Source organism: Hibiscus syriacus, unplaced genomic scaffold (genome assembly GCF_006381635.1).
Source record: "Hibiscus syriacus cultivar Baekdansim isolate YM2019G1 unplaced genomic scaffold, ASM638163v2 tig00110895_pilon, whole genome shotgun sequence".
NCBI lineage: Eukaryota > Viridiplantae > Streptophyta > Magnoliopsida > Malvales > Malvaceae > Hibiscus > Hibiscus syriacus.
Window position 1 is genome coordinate 559,687 of NW_024062903.1, and position 20,871 is coordinate 580,557.

Genomic DNA, 20,871 nt, shown 5'->3' on the forward strand with positions numbered 1-20,871 from the left:
TACCGTTAAATTAGTTATATGCCAATTTTCGGGAGTTGAGCGAGGACGCGTCTGATGATGAAGTTAAACAGTATGCACGGACATGCATACTGTAGCTGATAGGAGGGTTGCTGATGCCGGACAAATCGCGCAACCAAGTTCACTGTATGTGGTTGCAACATCTTGGCGACTTTCATTTGGTCGGATCACTCAGTTGGGGCTCGGCAGTTTTGGCTTGCCTGTAAAGGGAGATGTGTCGAGCCATTGACTACAGGCGTAATGCTATCGGAGGATGTCTCCTGCTGCTACAGTCTTGGGCATGGTATCAATTGCCCTTTTTATGTCCCGTTGTCAAGAACTCATTCGTATTTTCGCTACTCCTGAGGTAATTATAAAACTGATTTTGTATATTAATAATTTTATACAATGAATAAGAAATAATTTTTCTTGAATAGGTGGTCTACTGATAGGAAAAATCATCAGGAGCTACCTGATAGTTTAGAAAAAAAAATTAGGGTGTTAATAGATCAGAAGGCAGATACACAGGTATGAATTTTAATGTTTAAAAATCGATTTTAGATTATAGTTATATAATTAGATTAATATTTTGAAAAAAATTATATATATTTGTTTTAGTTTGAATGGGTGCCATATTCAACTGATGATGTGACAGCGGTGATCCCACCTGAGTTGAGGGGCCCATCAGATGTTTGGATGGCGATGATCCCCTTGATCTGTTATGCGACCGTCGAGTGGCACTTCACTGATCACGTGCTCCAGCAATTTGGTTGTTTTCAACCAATTCCGGAAGCACCTCGTAATATGGACGAGTTTCATAACACAGATAGAAGCGGAAAGAAAGATACATATTGGCTGGTGAGGTATCATGCATGGGTCGTGTTGTGGGAGGATCAACATCGACACCTTCCCCTTAGATAGCCCATTTTACTTGACCTCTTTATGGTTACTGACAGTATTACGAGTGGTTCAACAGTAACGGTAAACCATTTCTGCTTCCTGAAAATGCACGAGAGCAGACCTTTCCGCGACGTCGACAGAGACGTTCACCGACACAACACCATCGTCCCCCGACTCGTGGACGGAGAGCAGGTGCATCCGGTTCATCCTCAGCTGTACCAGCAGGACTTTCACAGCAGCCACTGTATCTAACGACTTACATACCGCAGCCATATATGATGACATCACTGCCTTTCCATTACTAGATGTCACCGCCACCGCCTTCACCTGTTTTTATGACCCCGCCGCCACCACCGTCACAAATGACCCCTCCTGGAGGCTATTATGGATCTATGTTTGCAGATCCGACTTGAGGTTCATATATTGGATATTTGGCGGGTTCAGCCTCATCACCCATGGCCGCAGCACTGACACATCCTGTACAGTTTTCATACTCAGCGATGTCTGGGTTTTATGAGTTTTCCCAGTTTTCGCATGCCGGTGGGATAGTCAGTCATACACCTCCAGGGTCTTTATTCTATGGAGGTATTTCATCGTCATTAGCTCCTCATCAACCTAATGTATCTACTCAGGACGACGACGACGATGACGACAGCGAGGAGTCACAACCAGTGATACGAAGAAATCCTCCTCGAGACCGACAGCCTCCGCCCTGCGAAACACATTCGCATCGCATGCATCAATATATTTTTTATTATATTTGTATTTAGTTTATTGGACTTTTTAATTGTAATTGTTTATTATTTCTCATTTAATACTTACTTTATTTTGTTAAATTTGTTTGACTTTTTTTTAAATGTATTTCACTTAATTTTGTTTATTACCATTTAATATCTGTTATTGTAATTTGGTTATCATTTACCATTTAATACTTATTGTAAGTTTGTTGTATTTAAAATTATTTTGAAATACCAAATTGTTCGATAACTTTCTTAAGTTTGTCACTTATTATCTCTTTTATTATAATCACATATAACGCAAACGTCCAATCTCGTATTATTGTATCATTTTTTTAATCTTCATCAGCGATTATCGAATGAAATTAACTTGAAGTAAATGCAAATCAAAGTACAAGAATTATTATTTGATAAACAAATACATCATTTCCTCATCAATTGTAACTTGATGGCAACAGAAGTGGATATGTTTTTCTAGTGTGTCCTGGGTTTCTACAATGCTCATATCTTCTGTCTTGTCTAGATCTTTCTCGAATATCCATATCGCAATGAATTCGATTGGATTTTGGACGACCACACTCCCTCAATAAAACTCAGATTTGGTACAATCGAAATCCAATCTTGAACCTCATCAGGGTCTTTATTCACATGAGAGCATGGATACTTAAGAGCTTGAAAAACCCGCAGTCACATGTTCTGTCCCTTAGATTTACTCTTAACGACACAGTTTTAATCCCTTGAAGAGGTCGCGGCAACTCTGTGACACGAAACATTTCATGCCTTCTAGAGAAGCTTGTTACAGACATTCCATTTGATGCAGAATTTTTTTTCTGTAGATCTGCAACTAATCTAGGGTGATAGACATGACCGCCTTGCATTCAGGTTTGAGCTTGTCCCCCGAGCTTCGCAAAAAGCGCCCCCAAATAAAAATATGTAGTCTTTACCAAAGCCGTTACTGGTAAGTGACGTGCACCCTTTAAAGTTGAATTGATTGCCTCTGCCAAGTTGGCCGTCATGTGTCCATATTAATATCCACCATCATATGCGTTCGTCCACTTTTCTTTATCGATGAGGCTGATGTAATTGTATCCTTCCTCGTTCTTCGCCCGCAAATCATGAAGCATTGATTCAAACATTCGAGGAAGTAGTTCGTAACCTGATAAAAAAATATATAACTTACTAACTTGGTTTCTTTGCAAAATTAAAACGATCCAAAGAAAACAAACTACATCAGTTTCACTTATCCATGCGCACAATTAATTGATGCTCATCATTCTTCTTATACCTTCCATGGTAGTTCGCAGCAATGTGTCTGAGACAATACCTATGTTGGATAAAGGGTGGTTGCCACATTGAACCCAAAGACTCTATTGCTGCTTTGATCCCAGCTTCGCGATCTGAAATGACACAGATGTTTTCCCTCGTGATAACACATGCACGTAAATTTCGGAGGAAAAAAGCCCAAGAATCTGTATCTTCTCCTTCGACAAGAGCAAAAGCAACTAGAAGAATGTTGCGATTGCCATCTTGGATAACTGTCAATAATAAAACTTGCTTGTATTTTTCATACAAGAAAGTCCCGTCGATTTGGACCATAGGCTTGCAGTATTTGACATCATTAACGCACTGTGGAATTGGCATCGATCGCGGAGAACTCGATCATTATAGTATGCATAGGAGGTTTCAAAGTCCACAATTGTCTCAGGATTCAACCTCTACACCAGCCTAAAATAGCCTGGAAGTTCGTTGTAAGATGTATCTCATTCGCCATGAAGTTTGACAATGACATTTTGTTTTGCCAACCAAGCTTTTTTTATAGGAGACAGTGTACCCATACTGCGATTGTATAGCTGAAATCAACACAGCAACAACTATATGAGAGCTTGCTTTTACCATGGGCATGATGGCTTGACATATCACTTCAAAGTCCAAGTTGGGATGATCTTGGTTGACCCCTCCAGCATAACATGTGTGAGGATCGTTGTATACTGTTAGTTCTCATCTATTGTTTTTCTTCTTCCTCTTCGATACACAAACCATCCAACTGCATCCATTTTCACGTCGGGCACAATAGCATACATATTTTTCGGTCGTGGAGCGATCGACTCTGGACTGAACAAAATTACAGATAAAGTAATTTTTGATAGCCATCATCGCTTCTTCCTTGCTTGAAAACTCCATGCCTAAAGATAACTCACCATTATTTATTGATGAGTAATATCCATAGTCACCGAGATGAGGCATATCCGCAAATCCTGACCCGTACATTGCATCATAATCAGCTTCATACATGTGTGTTGGAGGGTTAGTTTGTGTCACATTTGCTGGAATTTCATCTACATCATCATCATCATCGGAGTTGAATTGTGGTGATTCTAGGTGAATGAATAGTCCAGTCTCAGCACCATCCACACCAGGCTCACGAAGCGGTTCTTCTAATGGAGATGATGATTCCTCTATGCTCTCCACATTTAGGTCGAAGAACCTACTACTGGCACGCCTTCCCCTTGAACTAGAAGGCATATCTTGATTAAGATCGAAAAAGCTCGCAGTTGAATGCCTCCCCCTGGAGCTTGAAGTCATCGTGTCAAATGGAAACTGCACAGATTGTTTCATCGATGACATCTCCATATTAAGGTCAAAGAAATTTGCAGATGAATGTCTTCCCCTCGAACTGGACGCGATGTTGCCATACGGATTGTTCGTGGACCCACCTCAGTACATATCGTAAGGAGTTGCGGATGAATGTCTCTTCATTGAAGTTGATGTGTCGGCACCATGATGTGGATTTCCCATTATGGCATTAAAATCATTACACATTACTGTAGTCAGGCTGTCAACTTGATCAACTTGTTCAGCCAGCCCATAATGTGAGCTTAATGGCTGACCCCGAACAGCACGCACTTGAACAAACTTTACATACATCTCAATATCGACGTCTGAATAATTACTTTGAGAATCAATCATCATTTCAACATCCCCATTGTTCGATAATTCGAATGCTGTATAAATTAATGGCAACAATAATGTTGGAAATCTGTACTGCAACGACGACATTCTTCTACTACTTCCAACATGAACCTTCATCGAAATCTTCGTTATCAGCTCTTCAAGAGTTATGTTTCTCTTGAATGATATTTTAACACGCTCATTTGATACGAATACAATGCCGATTTCATCTTCTCGAATTTCTCCATCATAATAAACAATAGCTGAAAGTCGAGTCATTCTTAGAGTTTAAAAGTGCAACAATATTATATCTGCAAAAAAACAATTGAAACAAACATGATTAAATAAATAATATATGACAAAAAATTTAACAGAATAAATTTTTTACACATAAACATAAATAATTTAAATAATATAATTTTATATTATTACGTACACCGCAAAAATATTTCGACATATGCTCCTACTTTCTAATTCTACAAACACATAAATTAATTGAAAACAATTAGTATAATATTTTTTCAAATAATCATATATAACTATAAAATAAATATTATAACAAAATTACCTTATAGCGAAAGATCGAGCAAACTTCTGAATCAAATATAAGATGATTGTCGGATATTATTTACTTATTCAAAGGATTGTTGGTGAGAGAGTTTACGGGAGACGGCTATTTATAGCTAAGATATGATGTCTTAAAGTCGAGAAGTTTGAGAAAATAATGTAAGACGTGGTCTTTGCACTGCACTTTGCATTATGTATGTTTAATAATTGAGATAATTGAATAGCGCGGCCCTTGCCTCGCGTTATATTTTATGTGAGGTAAGACGCGACCCCTGTCCCGCGCCATATACACGTGTATTCATGTCAGTATAAGATACGTCTTAAGGGTCGCGTTTTACTCTACGTAGCGCCAAATCAACGTATAACGCACTGTAAGGGTGCGCCCTACTGCAAAAAGTGTTAAATCAAAAAATATAGTTTGACCAGTGCCTGATCAATAATATTAAATTAAAAATATGATTTTTTGGGGAAAAAAGCCAGACTGAACGAGCATTAGTTTCTTCTTCTTTGATTAAACCAAAAAAACCTTAATGCTCCCTTCCTTTACAGATTTACAGAAGGGACAAGAAACAAGCAATGGTTCACATGATTTGCAGGAGCAAAGGTGTCTGCAAGGTAAAAAGAGAACGCATGAACTCCTAGAGCTGCAGTGTTTGCAAGCCATCTTATCGTCTCTTTCTTGTTGTTGATCTTTATTGCAGGACTCTTCGTCTTCAGCGGACTCTTCGTCTTCAGCTGAACTGTCTTTAGCTTGTTCAAGTCTTTTGCTAAGATCCATAGCCGTTGATTCATTGGCTTGTGCAAGTCTTTGCCATGACTCGCATTCCATTTCCACTTCTCTTAAACACGCTTCAAGCTCCATTCTTTTATTTGTTGCTCGTACCAAGTCTTCTTCCTTTCGCGTCAACAAATACATTGCCTTTGATTCCAAAGTCTTTAACAGATTTCCAAGTTGTTCATTCCTTTGTTCTCGTAACGCATATCTTAGTCTTTCATTCTGAGTTTTATAACATGAAAACAAAAGAAAGAATTTTCAGCTACGAAAAGAGATAATACAGTCAACGTAAATGATATAATGAATTCCTTACCCGTAACTGAAGAAAACAATCAAGTTCCTGCCTTTGAATCTCCAGTTGAGCATCTAAAGGTTGATAACCCATCATGGAAACCAAGCTCTGAGCGTTTTGTTGAGAAGGAAACTCCTGAAGACTAAAACCAATTTCTAATGAAGGAAGAATAGGCAAAGGCAAACTCATATTTTCATAACAAAACTGTGCTTGGACAGCCATAATAACTATCGCCAGGGATTCATCAAAACCTCAAGCAAAGCTAGAAAAAAGCTGAGGTTTTCTCTTTTTATCAGAAGAGACTTCCCTTATTTCTTAATCTGGGTGCATCTTTGTTGGTGTGGGTTTTCCAGTTCAACTGAAAATGAGCAGACAACGGTGGAAGAAAGCCGTGGATGGGTTATAAATAGTGGGGAAAACCGACAAAAAAATAGTAGGAGAGAGAAAGAAAGACAACGTACGATTCAGAGTTTGTGACAGAAGTATAGGGTCTAAGAGGAGGAAAAGGGAAAAGAGAAATTCAGTGGATTGGGACATGAAAGGGTCAGACGTTATAGAGACGAAGGAATCGAAGTTTAGTGAATTTTGTCAGTTTTTGGTAATTGGAAAAGGCTGAATAATACTTTCCATTAATTCCCGTCTACCAGGCCCACCGATAAAAAAGGAAAAATATATATTTTTGTCATTTAATTTGATTCATGTTTTATTTTATCACTTAAATTTTAGAAAATGTATAAATTATTTGTTTCAATTATCTGATATTCACTGGTTAATCAAAAAGATATATATGTAAGTTTTTGAATCTATTTATTTACCGAGTCATCAGGACATAAGTATTTTATTAGTTGATTAAGAAAATTTTTGAATAAATATAATGATTTTCATTATTTAATCAACATTAAATCAAAACATATTATTTTTTCCCTTTATTGTTATGTATTTAGAACAAAATATTTTCTAAAAATATGAATTTGAGAGAACAATTTTAGGGAGACTTTACATAGAATTTGCTCAAAAAATTAAACGGTATTAAGATTTAGTATCAAAATAATTATTCTTCAAAAATAATATCAAAATGGTTAAAACAAGTGAAATTTAAAACTTTCAGGGTGAAACTGAAAGAATCTAAAGTCGAAACAGAAACACAAACACAAACAAAGTTGAAGGACCAAAAATATAATTTATCCTACAAATTAATATCTGTTAATTTTTTTGTAAATAAACAATAAAACATTTTATTCTCCTATTAGGGGTTTGATTCGACGTAAATATAATGACATCTATATATATATATATATATAATTATTCAAAAAAATGATAGCCGTAATTGATAAAACAACAATTATTATGACGTAGAGGGATCTGGAAACTTCGCATAGTGTTGGGCTACGAAGTTTAAGGTGGCTATGAAGAGTTCCGATAATGGGCTATAGTGTGGTGGAGACTGGTGTTCTGGGCCAGAAACGTCACCTCATCTGTAGTAAACCCAGCTGCCTGCCACTCTGCTACGAGCATCACCATCTTGTTGCTTTGGAATTAAGCAAATTTTCTTTTTAACATTTGAGTTTCTCTTTCCCACTGGTTAAATCGAGAAAATAAATCATCGAAATTAGATCAGAAACTATATCGGCCATTTGACACAGCGTTCACACTGCTAAACACTTGGGGGCTGCAAGTCGTATTTTCAGTCATCCTCGTAATGTGGAATCCACAATCGCCTTCATACCACTTTAATCCGCGTTATTATTTTATAAATCCCTCATTAATTTTTTTTAACAGTACTGTTAGAAAAAAACTTTTAAACCGTACAGTATGACCATCTCGTGTCCTAAGAAATATGAGTAAGGGTCTCGCTACTTACACGGAGCGGGATATGCTTGACGTCGACACATTTTTTTCGATAATACAATTTAATATTGATATTAATGATCTCGTATTACACATAACACAAGATACTTGAGATATTGAAACATATCGAGAAATTTATCGCGAGTGATATTCAACAGACCTTGCGTTTTCTGATATGCGTGATATTTTGTTTCCCAACCCAAATCGTAAGTGCTTATAGTCATGTTTAATGGGTTTTTTTCGAATATTTAATCTAAATTTTTTCGTAATTTATAAGATTACAAGCGTAGTATTAGAATTTATCTTTCAATTAAGGTCAATATCGAGACATACAATATATTGTAAACTGATTAAAAATCACGTTGAAAATGGTTTCAAAACTTGTTTTGTGCATGAAGAAAATGCAAAAATGACTTGATATGCATATTCGAGGGTTTTTTGGGCAGTTAGTCTGAAACTTTCGTCATTTATAAGATTATAGATGTAGTATTGTAACTTATTTTTCAATTGAGGTTAGTATCGACACATACGAGACATTTTAAGGGTTGTAAAAATCGCGTTCAAAATAGTTCCAAAGCTTTGTTTTCTACATGAATAAGAAGCTAACATGACTTAATAAGTATGTTCGGGGAGTATTTTCGGGAAGTTAATTTTCGTCATTTGTAAGATTAAAGGTGTATTATTTATACTTATGTTTCAATTGAGGCTAGTATAAGCACATACGAGACATTGTAATCGGGGTAAAATCACTTTTAAAATTGTTTCAAAGCTTGGTTTTCTACATAAAGAGGAAGCTAGCATGACTTGATAGACATGTTCAGGGAGTATTTTCATGAAGTTAGTATGAAAATTATCATCATTTATAAGATTAGAGACATAATATTGATACTTATATTTCAATAAAAGTTATTATCGGCACATACGAGACATTATAAGGGGGTAAAAATTACGTTCAAAATGGTTTCAAAGCTTAGTTTTCTACATGAAGAAGAAGCTAACATGGCTTAATAGGCATGTTCGGGGTGTCGAAAAAATTATATTATTGAATGATAACTTAAACAAATTAATAATTAAAACTTAATTAATAATTTAAATAAATTTTAACATTATATTCGATTTGATGATATATTTAAAACATAAAAATATATTCTTTTAAAACAAATTAATTGATATGAGGGTGTGATCAATTAGGACATTTGTTCTTCGAGTGTCCGGGATTCCTACAAATACTGCATAGCTTCGACTGCCCAGTTCTTACTTGATGTTCGACCAAATCCTCGTCACAGTAAATCCTCATTGATTGTGGACGACCCTTTTTATCGCGTCGTAATGCTAAATCAGGTTGTATTTTAGGTTAATCGTCAACTTCATCTGAATCCCTTTTGTTTCCAATGGGAGGAAACTCGTACTGATACACATTGAATGCAATTTCAAGTATATAGGATAAACGAATTGCGTGTAGTCAAATCATACAGAAAACAAGTAATGACGTGCGAACACAGGTATTTGAATGTTTAGAATACTCCGTAATTGTAGGTTCTGTCACGCATATTGACAACATATGTGTTGTGTTGTATGCCTACCAATGGCCTCGAATATTCCAAAACATGAAATTTATTTTGTTTACAAGAGAAGCACGTCACATTCATCGCGTTTGAGTAATACAAAAAGGTTTGATATTTTCTTTGGAGGTCTGAGTGAGTTTTGTGGCCACCTGTAATCCAATCAATTGGTTTCCTTCTCAAGGTTGCAAATGGGATTGTCAACCGATAATATGTTACTTTGACAACGGAAGTGATAAGCAAATGTCACATTTCATTCCGTGATGAATTAATCGCCTCAGTCAAGTTCGTTATCACGTGACTATATCGTTTACCCCCATCAAATGATCGAAATCATTTCTCCTTCGGGATTTTAGCAATGCAGTTGTGGCCTTCTTGATTTATATGTTTTAATTCTTGAAACAACTCATCAACATCACGTACAGAATACGAGTGGCCTAGCCATTAAAAATGCAACGGTTAATTATAAATATTAAATGAAAAGATATATGTATCTCAAAAAGAGTGAAAAACGTACTCATTCGAAGTATGTCATAAATAATAGAAGGTTACCAAGACAGTCTCATACACTCGATTGCGTTTCTGATCAATATGTCTCTGTTAGAAATAAGACATATCCCACCAGAACGCTCACACAAAACATGTGATAGAATATATTTGTACAAGTACTTAAAGAATAATTCCCAAGAGATTATGTATTCCTTTTATACTATTACGAAGACGATGGGAATAATTTTCTTATTGTCGTATTGTGCAACCACCAACAACAATATTTGTGTGTATTTTTCGTACAACCAAGTGTCGTCAATATAAACCATAGGCTTGCAGTGACGAAATGTATTAACATACTGCAAAAATATCCAAAATAACATGTGAAATTGACACATACCTTGTACGTCACTATCATTTTTTTACGTCAACATAGTTTCAAATTTCACAATCATTCCCGATATGTGTTTCTTCATCAATTTTAGCCATGGTAACAACTCTTTATACGCTTTTCCTATTGGCCATACATTTTTTGTTTACCATGCTTTATGGTAGTTAACTGTGTAGTCGTATTGTGATATAATTGCAGCAATACGGAAATAGTTATGCGTGGATTTACTTTTACGAGTGGTATGAAAGAACGTGAACATCTAAGTTCGGATGATCCTAAGTGAGCCTCCAGGTGGTGCATTTATAAGGTTGGTCTTATTTTTTTAGCTTTCATATGTTAATCATCATCTTTAAGTGTGATAAATGAACCCTCCAATTATATCCCTCATACTTGTGGATACATTCAACCATATACTTGTCCGCGTTTATTTTTTCACAATCGATGCAACCGAGTGATATATATTGTAGTTTTTAATGGCAGTCACATTGAGTTCTTTTATTCTGAAAGTCATTCCAATATAGATCTCACCATCACCACGTGGTTGTATTGATCAAGATGTGAGAGTTGTGAAAGTTTTGGAGGATTGAAAGGTTCTATATCAACCGTTGTGAAGTGGGATAGTGGCTGGTAATAAGAAACATGAGGTGCAATATATGGAATGACATCATCATTCGCTCCCCCAGCATGTCAAGATCCTATGGTTCTTCATTAAATATGATTACCTCGTCACCATCTAGGTCAATCTCCCTTACCGATTCTTCATTAAAAATACACTCAAATCAGAATAGTTCAATGTCATTGACTATGGGGAAAATATGAGTAGCAGTTATGTGTCGATCACGAAACCACTCATGAGAACGCTCATGAACTGTACTACCAAGATCAAAGTCGACAACACCAACAAAAAACTTTCTCCCCATAGATACTAAGAAATTATCGAATAGGTTAAACGCTTCATATTCTTGTAACTTCATTTCCTGATAGAAAATGATGCAACCACACCACTACTGTATGGATTGTACATTGAAAGTTATGTTGGTGGTATATTCAAGTCAAAGTCCAAGCTAACGATACAGGAATGCCTTGGCATCGAAGACAATGATGCATCCAAGTCATTGCCCCAATTTTATGTACTTAATAAGTTGAAGTCATTACGTAAATTAACTGTTAGACTATGAAAATTAGGATCAAATTCAAAATCTGCCCATCTCCAATTTGGGACACTTATTGTAGTAGCATCATTAGCTTCATAAAAATTTGCATATAACTCAAGTGACCCTCATAATGAATACTGCAGGTGGCAATCGAGCATCATGTCCATATCACCATCGTCTTTAATGTTGTATATTAAATAGGTTAGTGGTTCTAACAACGTCGATAATTGATACTTCAATGGTTCAAGTTTTTTTCCCGCGACCATGTGGCATATTATTCTTAACTTCTTTCATTAACTATTTATAAGTTAATTTCTTCGACAACGTTATCGTCACAGTTTGTGCAGACTGAAAGACGATGTCGATAGATTTATCACGCATCATTTTACCATCATAGTAAACCATAACAATAAAACTTCATATTCTTGATTTGTTATGAAAATATTTACGATCATTCAAATAGAAGAACAAAATATACATGAAATTGTAATGAGTTAAAATTGTGTAATATTCGAGAAGCTTCAAATAAACATACAATTAAAATAATTGTTGATCATTTCCTTATCTTTGCATTCACTTTAGTTCTGTATGGTTTGCCTGTTCACTTTCATTTGCTTGAAATAAGGATTTGAATGTAAGTCTCGTGTTTTTAGTAGATTAACTTTTTGAAGTAATGTAGAAGGGACATGGGTCTGCAAATAATATTCCTGATGTGACATGGCAAGCAACTCACATTTTACATAAGGTGAGTTTCATAGATATTTTTGACGTGGCAGCAGCTGACGTGGCAGTAGCTGACATGGCAGTTAAGGTTTGAAATGAAAGGGACATTGCATTGTGCAAGGCGCGAGTTCACTATCATGTCATTAATAGACGCATTTACACACTCAACTTTCTTGCATATTTAAATTCCTCTTGTTCCACCGAACTTAACCATTTCTGCAAAACCTTCTTATTTCTTCATAAATGATTTATCCCTTCTCGAAAAACTTCTGGTTTAGAACATGCATCCTCTTCTTGTGGCATCATTTTTTTCGTGCTTATATAGGCACCATAAGTGCCTCGACAATATCAGATACATAAGAATATTGTTGTTCGTGGTCAAGATGAATCTACACGATGCGAGGTTCTTCAATACTTCTCGAAACGCTTTTGAGCTTTTTCCATTGTATTTTGTACTGAAGGTACCAAGAACACAAGACATTCTCTTCTAGTGGCATCTAGATTTCTGCTTGGGCTTATCGAGAAACTTCTTGCTCCATCAATTAGGTCCAAGCGAACACCCATTGAGAAACACTTTTGAGCTTTTTCTTTGCTTTTTGTACCGACGATACCAAAAACACAAGTCTAAGACGAAGTTTTTCTTTAGGTTTCTCTAGTGTGATGCTATTAGTATATTATAGAAGGCAACATCTACTTGTCTCATGTGTTAAAATTAAAATATACACATCCATAGCTTTAGATAATTTTTGGAGTTTTTTAAGCCTCTATAAGTTATTTACAAAAACATGTTTGTCACTTTTCAATTTCTTTTCGTTTTAAGTATTTTAAACGCGATTTGTACCCTCTTACAACTTCTCATATATGTCCATATCAGTTTCAATTGAAAGATAAATTGTAATATTACGCCTTAAAGCTCAAACATTTCACAAATGTTTTATTTAACTTCTTGAAAATACTCAATGAACAAGTTTATCAATCCACTTTAACTTGGAGTTTTTTTAAATTAATTTATGGGGAGTTTAAAAAATAAAGTCATTAATATCAATATTAAATTACATTATTTGAAAAGTGTGATCACGTCAGGCATATCTTACTCCGTGTAAGTAACGATACCCTTACTCGCATTTCTTAAAACACAAGATAGTATTATATATACAATTTAAGAGGTATTTTTGTAAGAAATTTAATAAGAAATACTGTTAAAAAATAATTAATGGGGTTTTTAAAATAATAAAACGACTTTAATCCTTAGCTGATGTGACCGTGGCCTGCTCAGCGACAAAATCCTCTCTGATTTTGACTTCACCTTACGATCAAACCTATTAACCCAAACATATTTTACTCTTCTATGAGTCTCTATTTATGTTTCCAGAAGTTCCAGGATTTTCCCGCTGTCGTGGTGCATGCGAGTTTAAGTTTTGTGGACGTGGCATTTTATACGGCGCGAATCGAATCAAAATTCGCCATATCTCACCCACAAAAATATAACGAGACAAAAATTTATTTCCAAAAATTCAAAATTCAAATTGTAACACGGAATACAAGTTGTATACGCAAGTTGATGGTGACGTTACTAAAAAGCCCATAGCTCTTTCGATAATTGGGAACGAGTTGAGGGTACTTTCGGTAAACAAAATGAAACTTCTAAGAGCCGACTTGGTAAAGTCGGTTGAGCCCTAGCTTTCTCACGCTATATAAACCCAAGCTCGCCCCTTAAATTCAACAGATCTAAAAATAAAACCTAGTTTTCCCTGCCGCCTAGATTACGTGTTTTTTGAAGCGAAATATCTTAGAGTAGCTTTTAGATCTATAAGTTTTCTGGGTACGGAAACAATCTTTGCTTACTGATCATAGTTTCTGTGGGGAAGATCTTGGTATTTTTTAAAAGAAAAGCCTATAATGTCTCGGTGTTTTCCTTACTCGGCTCCTGGGCATTTAAGTCAGGGATTGGTCGAATCGCTTAAGGTTCGTTGAGCAAAAGTACTTGTGGTTTTCCATTTGATGCTCAACTGCATGCTTTTGTGTTACTTGATTATGATTTGTGTATTTGTAAGATTTGTAAACTAATCTTTGTATGTAAAGCTAATTGCTTTATTAACTATTCTTTTTATTATGAATAGAGAAGATCTGTTCGCAGAACTATGGAGGTTGTTCAAACAGGTTCATTAAAACACTTTGGGATTAGGGTTTTTTTAAATGCAAATATCTGTACAAAAGCTGTTTTAATATATTAATGGAATTCTTAGGGCTTAGGATTTTGAATAGCAGAAGTCTGCTAAAATTATTGTAGTTAATTAAACACTTTGGGTTTAGGGTTTTTTTTTGTTTGAACTGTTCTTCCTTTTCTCAAGAATGGGTCTTGATTCTTATTTGATTTATTATATGGCTGAAAATCTTTGTCATTGTTATTGACTGATTGATCTTTGGTAAATCCCTGGCACAATGTGATATGAGCCCATGATTATCAGTTTTATGGTAAAAACCGTTGGTTCTTTGGTCTTCCATTGCGTGCCATCTAAATTTCATATTGTGTTATGCAATAAAGCTTGAGAGAGAAAGGGTTCTACCAAAATCAGAGCAAAAGTTACATAAGAAGAGGGAGGGGGAGAAGGTCAAGAAAAATAAGGATAAGAAGGGGAAGAATAAAACTCAATGTCTCTCCAAGAAATTTAAGAAGCTTGATGATGTTCAGTGTGGATATAAAGATGAAGTTCAATTGGAGAAAAGTAACATTACTGAAGAACATGAACCCCCAGCTGGATATATATCTGAAGGTAGCCAAAACAGCCTTAAGAGGAAAAGGGAAACGGTTCCCCATAGTGAATGCAGGGTTGATGGTAAGTTCTGTTCAATCTTGTGTTATATAAGACTAAATATTTGTTCTCTTAGTTTCTTAGTGCAATGCAAATATAAACGTATTGGGATATTGATTTGTGTATTGATTATTGAACAGGGAAGAAAATAAAGATTCGATTTACCTTGAAAACCCCCCATGGATCTGATGCAACTATCAGTAAAGAATCAGCTTGCTCTAGCGGTGTATCAGCAGATTCTAATCAAAATTCAAGGTCTTCTGTTGCTTCTGCGCCTCAACGGGAACTGTGGCATAATGTTGGATTGAAGGAGCATAGTCCACCTTCAGAACCAAGTTGTTCTGTTGCTTCTGTGCCTCAACAGAAACTGTGGCATGATGTTGAAAAGAAAGAAAAACATCCATCGTCTTCTAGAACATCAGCCAGAGACAATAAGATTTTTAGGGCTGCATTGCAGTATGAAACTTTGATAGAGAATTGGTTGCCACCTATGCTCGAACCCGAGCTGAATGACGATGATAGTGGTGATGACTGGCTTCTTCCTAAAAGGCAGCTAGGGAAACCAGCGGCCAAGAGATTAGATGATAATGATGTTCATTGTCATTCTAGTTCAACTTCATGTCCTCGGGCACATTATCTACCGGATGCTGAGATGTATGCATTGCCGTTCACGGTTCCATTTTGATTTCCATACCGGAGGGGCAACTTATTTTTTGGCTCCCTTACCGAAGAGCATCCTAATTTCTTTTAACAAGTATTTGACATTGTATTCTTGTGCTCGTGTTCATTGCCGGATTGAGTTACAATACCCGAGTTGTACAATTCTAATTTTTTTGGCTAACTTCAACATGTACAGTGAGAATTTTCTAATGGAAACAAGGGAATTAGTCTACATTTATTTTTTGACATTTACTTTATGTATATCGATAAATTAGCCAAATTGCAAAGTGACTTGTCATTATCAGCCCTGTTCCTTTTTACGGTATTCAACAATAGAATGATGCTTCTGTTCTAGTTTTCTATCTTGTGTTGGTATATTTCTTCATTATGATATTGAGTCATCATCACTAAATGGAACTGAAAGATATGGTTTGCCAAGTTCTTCATTTTATTGGTTACTAGTGACCTTCATGTATGAGGGTATGGAAATTATATCCCTCTGCTAGTTCCGATCAAGTTGCTTGCTAAAGCTCTATGAGCCCGAACTGCTTGCTCGTTCGACATCTTAGTGTTGGCAAGGAATTTTCTAGTTGTACATAAGTATAGTCAGTGTTCATCACCCCCTCAACCATTGACAATGGCATCTTTTTACTCGTACAAGGAATAAATCGATTCATATAACAAGGATACTAATTTAAAGTGGTCTATAAAGACTAAATTGATTTATTTAATAGTATATGGACTAAATTAATGCAGTTTCTATATCTAGCAGGTACTTTCACCAATAAAAATATGGGGACCAAAATCCTCATAAAATAAGTAGTACGGGTACGGTTGGTGAATTTAACTGTTATAACGTCACATCCAATTATATAAGTCCGACTAAATGTAAATTGCATATTAAAAAATGAATAAAATAAAATTGGAAAAAATTAGCGAGAGAGAGAAGGTTGTCGAACGGAAGAAGACGAGAAATGTCCGGCGGAAGGGATTGCCGGTATTCAACACTACGCTCTATCTATGCATCGAGCTTTGGTATCTCCGAGAGATCTTCCTATCTTTCCTTGAATTTGAGCTGATCAACATCGCCGATCCTCTCTCATTTCTGCTAATTTTGGATATTTCTAATCTCAGGATTCTAATAATCTTAGGGAAGCTCTCAAGTACTTGGCCCAGACGCTATCGGAGCTCCGGACGTCCAAACTCATGCTCACAAATACTATGAGCTTTGTAATTATAATTTGTTCCCTTTTCTTTTGATTCATTGTCTGAGTCAATTGTGTTTGAAAATTTTAAATTGTGATTGATTTTTTTTTAAAAAAAAGTGTCTATGATTGGAATTCAGATATGCGAGCTTTTGGCGAATTGAAGAGATTGTAGTTATTCAAAGAAGACAGCAAACATGGTGTCCCCGTGGTTGTTCTGTACGAGCTTGTTCAACATGCCGGCAATATTTTGCCTAGATTGTAAGTGATTTTTATTTAAAAAAACAATAACTAATAGCATAATTCTCTCGATATATTTGCTTAAATATAAAAATCACTGAACTAGAACTAAATGATCATCCAATTGCTTTTTTTTTTTTTTTTTGCATTGAGCCTTTATCCAATTCCATTGCAATATCCGTCTAATTGAGCCCTCTTAGATGAAAAGTTGATGACGGTGTTAGCCTATATATGTCAAATCAAGGCTCTCATCTTAGTGAACATACACACACACACACACGAGAATATTAAATTATATTTTAATAAAATGATATGGCTAATTATTTGCTTTTAGTTCAGTGACTTTTTTTAGTATACTTAAGCTTTCCTTTTTGTTTTCAAATTCCAAACATTTATGGGCATCCATTCTCATTCGCTACAGTTCTTTTCACTCCATAATTTTAGGACCTGTCATAAAAATGGGACTCTAGTTTTTATTAAGGAAAACGAATGGAAAAACTGCAAATGTGCTTTGTGCTGGAAGTTTCTGCTTCAGTATTAGATAAGCCCCAAGTACTTAAATTGTATTGTGAATGTGAATATTCTCAAATATTATACCTTCATTGTCATTGTTTATGAAGCTCTAGTTTGCAATCTACACGGTAGGATCTATCTATATCAAATCTAAGGACGCTCCTGCTAAGGAAGTTCTTAAAGACCTTGCGGAAATGTGTCGTGGAGTTCAACATCCCATACGACTACGAGGCATTTCCAAGAATGAGGGGTGAGATCTCTTGCTTAGTTTTTCTTTTCCAATTCAGTTTTCATGGCTATTTTATTTGAAGTAGATTAGTAAAATTTTTAGTTTTCTGTCTTACAATATTTGAAGAAAATAAAAAAAGAGAGTAAGCAGTAGCTTTTGCATTTTTCCTGTACACAAACTCTGTTAAAATTTATGATTCTGTTCTGTTTTTAGTTACCATAGAATATTGTTAAATCTCCACAAGAGCTGGTGTCTGCTTTTCTTAGAAGCGAGTGCATGCAGATTAATGGATTTTTAATTGGTAGGTCTAAGTTAGGATATGCAAATTTAGACGTGCAAAAGAATTTGCAAACATTTGTAATTAACTAGTTAGGAGACATGCTTCGGTCTTCATGCAGTGATACTGACACTGTGATGGATGCTATGGAATTTGTGCGGCAGCATTTCACCGAGATGAATAAACTTTGGGTGCGAATGAATTGCAGGTTTGTTAAATATTTGATCTCTCTTATTTTCCTAAGGTGCGCAATGCACCACAGTACTTGCATGTCATACAAGAGAAAATAAGTCACGAGAGCATACATTTTGGCCAAGCAGGTGTATGGTGTTTGTGGGTCATTCATCCTCCTTGGTCATCCCGAGTTGAAGCCTTCAAGGCAGCAAAACGAAAGGAGTGAACATCAAGATCTTGTAATATTGATAGTTAACTCTGATACTGTGTTTGATGCCCATTGAGGGAAATTAACCCCTGTTATGTTCTGCACTTTCTTGTTAGGTAAGGAAAAACCTCCATGTTCTCAGTCAGATAGAAGGGGTGGTTGAGCAGGTAATTTTACTTCTTTCTCAACTGTTTTCGCCCTCAAATGTAACAAGTCGAAGGTCTGTGGCGTTAAAAGATTTTATACTGTTCTTTTACAGGTTGTCAATAGCAAAAAATGATCTTGCCCAATATTATCTGATGGATTGCATAATTTAGGTGTTCCCTGATGAGTATCACTCAAGACATTGTTGAGTGCTTGCCCCCAGCTCCAGGTGGGTGATGTGAATTGATTTTCTTATTGTATCTGGTGTCTTTCCCTCTCTTCCTGGGCACGGGACGTATATCTCTTAACACAATTGTTTGCTTAAGGCTTTATTCCAGTTGCCCCCATTATGGCATCTCTGTAATCAGTCTTCTACTCTGTTAATTGTACGAAGAAATTGTGGTAATTGTACACTGATCAGCTAATATTGAAATTCAGTCTAATCTACTGTTATTTCCTGAATTTTTTTTGCTCATAGGACTCTAGAGCCCAAGTGACTGCAATTCAGTCTATAATCAGTTGGGACTCTCCACATTGTGCAAGAAAGATGATCAGTGTAGAGCTGATTAGGCGTTTTTGGCCCATTACGGCAGCCCAGAAAAAAATTTGACAATTAGGGCTGTTTGACTTTTAATTTGGGATCACGACATCTGCTACAGTGCATAAAACTCGTCACCTCGAGATGACGAATTCTAATAAAAAAAATATATTTTTCAAGCTTTTATCTCGATGTGATAAAAATTAATAAAAAAATATTATTTGGACGAACTAGTCACTCGACATGACGAGTTTGTTAAACACTGTAGCAAATGTTGTAGATTTCACATTGAAAGTTTATGTTTCATAGAACCCTAAAAATTTTTAAATGCGATATTGGGCCAATTTCGACCAGCTGATTATACATTTTCACATCTTTTTTGGGTTGAAAGTCAAGACGGCATAAAGGACGGGGAGAGGTGACTTCAAAGCTCATTCTCTTTAACCATTCCCTCACTTTTTCGGATGCTTTCCTTGCCAGCACGTTGCGGTACATTCAGTTCCAGTAGCAAGTGAGAAATCCGAATCCATTAAACTTTAAATCGTCGAGTAAGGTAGAAAAATCATTCATAACAGCCAGAGATGTGAAAATGGGATTTATTCTGGAGTTGGAATTCATGTTAAGAGCTCTCTAGAGTTACTTTTATGTCCCCCTTTTCTCACTAAACAAGGCCAACAGTATATCCCCTGATTAACCACTGCAAATAAGCTCTTAATTAAAACATATCATGCAAGAAAACAGCTAATGTGTAATACCAGAAGTGTCCATGTTATAGCTTTATCATCATTCATATAGATTCGACAATAAGAAACACAAACCAAAAACAGAAAAACCACTTGATTCTTTCATTTTTAAGGAAATCCTACAATGTCGGTTTAAACTTGGCAGACTATACATAATGGCTTTGCTACTCCTTGAATGTCAAGCTGACGGTGATAGAGATACAAGCAGCAATAAGCTGGCAAGACCAAATCTTCCGTCAATCATAATATTGAGCAACCACCATGTGCCTTTTTCTTCTTGTTTTTCTTCGGAGGCTGGAGCACTACCTTAATGGCCGCATCGAACACTGCCTTCATGTTCTGCATTGGATTCATTGCGCAAGATTCCATTAAAATGAATAGCCTCAAAACCAACTTTTCAGTTCAAAAAATATGAAGAATATGTAGAGAGCATTTAACCTGCTGTGTTTTTGAACTACACTCAATGTAGGCAGGAGACCCTATCTGCTTCCTTAGTTCCTCTCCCTGCAAAAGGAAGTAATGCAAGATCAATAGTTTTAAAGAAAATAAGTGGAATATGTTCTCGAAAAAAAAAATGAATTAATAATCTGCAAATACTGTACCTGAGCTGTGGAAATGGGCGCTGCATTAGGATGGTCTATAAAGAACTGCTGATCATCTCGGAGATCTGCAGCAGCAAAGGGTATAGAACAAAAGATTATTTCATGAAGCAGAAAGATCTTCAGTCACTGGTAATGAACTGA

The 20,871-nt window shown here is 35.9% G+C and overlaps 3 protein-coding genes across 4 annotated transcripts in view; 1 reads left to right on the top strand and 2 right to left on the bottom strand.

The window, feature by feature from the left end:
- Positions 1 to 5,645: 5,645 nt before the first annotated feature.
- LOC120146023 (probable BOI-related E3 ubiquitin-protein ligase 2) lies at positions 5,646 to 6,458 on the bottom strand. Its single transcript, XM_039159687.1, has 2 exons — positions 6,239 to 6,458; positions 5,646 to 6,147 (listed from the first exon to the last, which is right to left on the bottom strand). The coding sequence occupies exons 1-2, from the start codon at positions 6,437 to 6,439 to the stop codon at positions 5,662 to 5,664; spliced, it is 687 nt and encodes a 228-aa protein (XP_039015618.1). The 5' UTR covers positions 6,440 to 6,458; the 3' UTR covers positions 5,646 to 5,661.
- Positions 6,459 to 14,283: 7,825 nt separating this feature from the next.
- On the top strand, positions 14,284 to 15,882 carry LOC120145917. Its single transcript, XM_039159624.1, has 4 exons — positions 14,284 to 14,349; positions 14,505 to 14,570; positions 14,930 to 15,221; positions 15,338 to 15,882. Exons 1-4 carry the CDS (start codon positions 14,284 to 14,286, stop codon positions 15,880 to 15,882), a joined length of 969 nt encoding a protein of 322 aa, XP_039015555.1.
- A 4,275-nt stretch (positions 15,883 to 20,157) lies between these two features.
- Positions 20,158 to 20,871, bottom strand: part of LOC120145826 (rac-like GTP-binding protein 5) — a 35,002-nt gene continuing 34,288 nt past the window's right edge. For both annotated transcript variants that reach the window (XM_039159550.1, XM_039159551.1), the window contains 3 exons: positions 20,731 to 20,795; positions 20,567 to 20,632; positions 20,158 to 20,467 (listed from right to left, as the gene is read on the bottom strand). In XM_039159550.1, coding sequence (XP_039015481.1) covers positions 20,369 to 20,467; positions 20,567 to 20,632; positions 20,731 to 20,795 — 230 coding nt within the window. In that variant the 3' untranslated portion in view covers positions 20,158 to 20,368. The remainder of the gene's footprint in view (positions 20,468 to 20,566; positions 20,633 to 20,730; positions 20,796 to 20,871) is intronic.